We start from the raw sequence: 3,913 nt of genomic DNA on the forward strand, positions 1-3,913 counted from the left end.
GCCGTCGCAGAGCCTTCACGTCGCCGCCGGGACTCCTCCTCCGCCGAGAGACATGGCCGGCGCGGGGGACGACGCCGGGATGGACGAGGTCCAGAGGCGCCTCATGTTCGACGACGAGTGAGCGCCCGCCCGTCCCTACTCTCTCTCTCTCTGCCCCGCCTCTTTCTCTACTTGTCGTTATCCAAGTTCAGCTTTTCTCGTCAGCGTTGTGACGAGATGCGCGCATCTCGGGTTTCACCTTCTGATTTGTTTGGTTTTCCGTTGGATCTCGTTGTGATCGGAGCCGGTCAAGGGTGGGTTAGCGGGATTTGAATTTGAATGCTGGGCCGTGGACCCGTGTTCGTGTGATGACTTGCATCTGTGTTTTCCGGGGAATATCGATCTCGTCCTATATAAATGCTGTAGGAGTGCGCCAGGCCGGAAAATCAGGGCATGCCATTGCCGTGCGACGAGGACACTGTGCTAGTACGCGTGTTTGTATGAAAGTAGTACAGTATAGGCTAGCAAGGTACCAGGAAGAGACATCTAGCTGGCGACCCCTTTTAGGACTGCTTGGTTGGTCATAAATATACATCTTGTTTTAGACGACAAGCAGCCAGCCTAGCTTTTTTGCAATTAAAAGTTGCCTAAATTCTTAACGTCCAAAAAAAGCATGATCTGAGCTGGTGCTTTGGAAGTTCCATAGCTTTGAAGCGGCACAGATGCAACAATTACTAGCAGTGCAAGTTTTGATTGGAATGCGCCGTGGATGTGTTTCTCTACAAGTCTTTGATACATACACAACAGGAGCTCACCCCTCCCAATTCTATATTGCGCGGAACTTGATAAACAGCATTCAGATCTTAGTAAATCGCAGTTGGGTTAGGGAGAAACGCCGTAGATCCCCAAATGTTCCAGAAACCTTGCAAGTTTCTTTGCATTTTTTAGCATCTAGAGGAAGTTAGCTTGCTGTCAGTTATTAGGTATGCAATATTTATTGCTGGTGCTTCAGAAGATAAAAGTTTCATGCGCAGATCTGAGGAGTAGACTTTTTCTTCTAGTTTTCTTTTTATTATTCTCGTGTATACTACGCGATATTATGTGTTATTATTACACAAATATATATAATAAATGTGATGGCGCCTTTTGCTTTAGCAGCCACTTAATCATTTGCTTTTCTCAAAACTGAAAGGAACACATTAATGAGTTCAGATTTGCAATCTTGTCTGCAACTTAGCAAGTTTGACTAGAATTGTTCCACGTAATCAAGATATGCCGCCTTAGGTCTAGTTGCTCCATTAGTCTATTTGTCTGATGTGCATATGTAATCCCATTTGGACTTGCTTAACTGTAAACATGACGTCTTCTTAATTGACTACGGCTGTCGATATTTAAGGCATTTACTAACGGTTTTGTATACTATGCTTGGCTTATTATTTCACAGATGCATTTTGGTAGATGAAGAGGACAAAGTTGTCGGCCATGAATCAAAGTATACCTGTAAGTTCAATTCTGTTGTCATGTGGCTATTTTGTTAAACTATCTTTTGTTGATGTTGCCTTAGATCAATCGCTATGACCCGTCTTTTTCATGCCATGTAGGCCATCTGATGGAAAAGATTGAAACTTTGAACCTGCTCCACAGGGCTTTCAGTGTATTCCTTTTCAATTCAAAATATGAGCTGCTACTTCAGGTTTGGCGAAGTTAATTATTTAGCACTTACAGATTTTTCTTATTGTATCCACTTGGCAAAGGTTGTAGACTTCTAGTGATTGGGTCCTACCCAATTCTACCCATAAGTCAACATCTTTTACTGAAAGCACCAAGTTGCTCCGGTAGCTAGTAACAGTGAAAAAAATCCAGCTGAACATTGGGTTCTTGCCTTGGAACATAGAAATAACAAACCTTGTGTTGCTGACCAGTGTGCATTACTTCATAGAGGCAGATCATTTTGAAACATCAAAATTTTATATATTTTTTTTTACAGTAAATTTTATATAGTTAGCTCTGAAGATGCATTGGAATCTGTGACTCCTCGTAAACTGTAGACTGTATGGAATTACAGTTACATATTACATGATAGATTTGCTACCTCCTGAAATACAAATACTGAGTGGTGTCAGTTAAGTGTCTGGTCATGACTTAGAGCATGTTAAACTACCTTGATTCACATTAACTGTCCTGGGTCGAAAATTCTGAGCTAACAGAAGTATTAACTCTAATTTGTATTTCACAGAAGTAAGGCGAAAAATAGGGCTATCTGTAAAGTTGAAAACAAAACAGAACATCGGGTAGAAAAAATGTCTGAAACATTTCTTTCCTTCCACCTCTGTACATAATTAATAGCTGCTATAATTTGCCAGCTTGACTTAACTGAATAGCGTGAAGAGACTGAGGCATGTACCTATATCTGCTTATAGCCTACTCACGTTGCTTATAGCTGCATGATAACAGCAATTGCCTTTGCCTAGCTGAAATTGATAGGGCCTATTCAGCATTTCCGACTGTAATATGGTTCAGAATCTATTTAGAATCCTCTCATTACCGCATCTTTGCTATTTGACAATTAGTTCATTTTATCAAATATCCTTTCTGATGATAACAATCTTTTGGTTGAACATTCTTTCCATTATTTATTTCTTCAGTATCGCATTATTCTTTAAAAGAAAATATGCTAAGTAGCTTTGTACTCTTGCAGCAAAGATCTAAAACAAAGGTGACGTTTCCTCTAGTATGGACCAACACCTGCTGCAGCCATCCTCTGTACCGTGAATCTGAACTTATTCAGGAAAACTTCCTTGGTATGTGTCATAGTACTAGGAGAGTCAACGTTTCTTCCATGCCTTACTCGATTTCCCTTGTACTGTACTTAGCAATTTGTCATTCTCCAGGTGTTAGAAATGCTGCTCAGAGGAAGCTCCTCGATGAGCTGGGCATCCCGGCTAAAGATGTACCAGTTGACCAATTCACTCCTCTCGGTCGGATGCTTTACAAGGCCCCATCTGATGGGAAATGGGGCGAACATGAGTGTAAGTCGTCGTCGCGGCCTGACACATCACTTAACTGTATCTGCTTAGTACCGTTACTGCAAACACATCACTGTGACCGATACGTTTAACTGGAAATGCAAGTTGTGACAGAGATACCACCCCGTGCTAACATCTGTTTTTCTCATCCTCAGTGGACTACCTGCTTTTCATCGTCAGAGATGTGACAGTGCTCCCGAACCCAGACGAAGTGGCTGACGTGAAGTACGTGAGCCGTGAGCAGCTACAGGAGCTCATCCGGCAGGCGGACGCCGGTGAGGGCGGCGTGAAGCTGTCCCCGTGGTTCAGGCTGGTGGTGGACAACTTCCTCATGGGTTGGTGGGAGCACCTTGAGAAAGGCACGCTCGAGGAGGCCGTGGACATGAAGACTATCCACAAGCTCAAGTAAGGAATGGCGCACTCGCCATGCCATTGCTCCAGTGTTCTCTCGCCAAATTTTCATGTATGTTGAGTCAGTAAAGAATTTATCCACAGCTAGATATTTATCCAACCGGTGCTTAAACATCAACGTATGTATAATCAGAGGAGACTTGTTGCATTGGCTTATGATGGCCCCTTTGGCCCTTTGTATTCTCTGCATTACATATTTACATGTACCAAACTGATGATGAACGATGATGATGATGATGATGCTGATGGAATCATGTGTAAGCTTTCATGTTTGCAATAGCCTTTCCTGTGGCAGGCGGCCTGCGACGGACTTGATCGCGCTCTGTGGGTGACTGGTTCAAAGTAATTTGGCTTGTGCAGCCTTAAAGCACTTCGATTGATCCGTTGGCCGTTGTTAGCATGGCCGTGAAAACTGAGCATAAAAAATTGCAAATTCAACATAACTTGATAAAGAACTTACTGATCTTATGAGAAAAATCGTTCCCATCACAACTTCA

At 42.8% G+C, this 3,913-nt stretch overlaps 1 protein-coding gene across 1 annotated transcript; it reads left to right on the top strand.

Moving 5' to 3' along the window:
• LOC124670018 (isopentenyl-diphosphate Delta-isomerase II, chloroplastic-like) lies at positions 1–3,670 on the top strand. Its single transcript, XM_047206537.1, has 6 exons — positions 1–117; positions 1,424–1,479; positions 1,581–1,672; positions 2,678–2,780; positions 2,871–3,008; positions 3,161–3,670. The coding sequence occupies exons 1-6, from the start codon at positions 53–55 to the stop codon at positions 3,412–3,414; spliced, it is 708 nt and encodes a 235-aa protein (XP_047062493.1). The 5' UTR covers positions 1–52; the 3' UTR covers positions 3,415–3,670.
• The last annotated feature ends 243 nt before the right edge of the window (positions 3,671–3,913 follow it).

Source organism: Lolium rigidum, chromosome 7 (assembly GCF_022539505.1).
Source record: "Lolium rigidum isolate FL_2022 chromosome 7, APGP_CSIRO_Lrig_0.1, whole genome shotgun sequence".
In the NCBI taxonomy this organism is placed as follows: Eukaryota; Viridiplantae; Streptophyta; class Magnoliopsida; order Poales; family Poaceae; genus Lolium; species Lolium rigidum.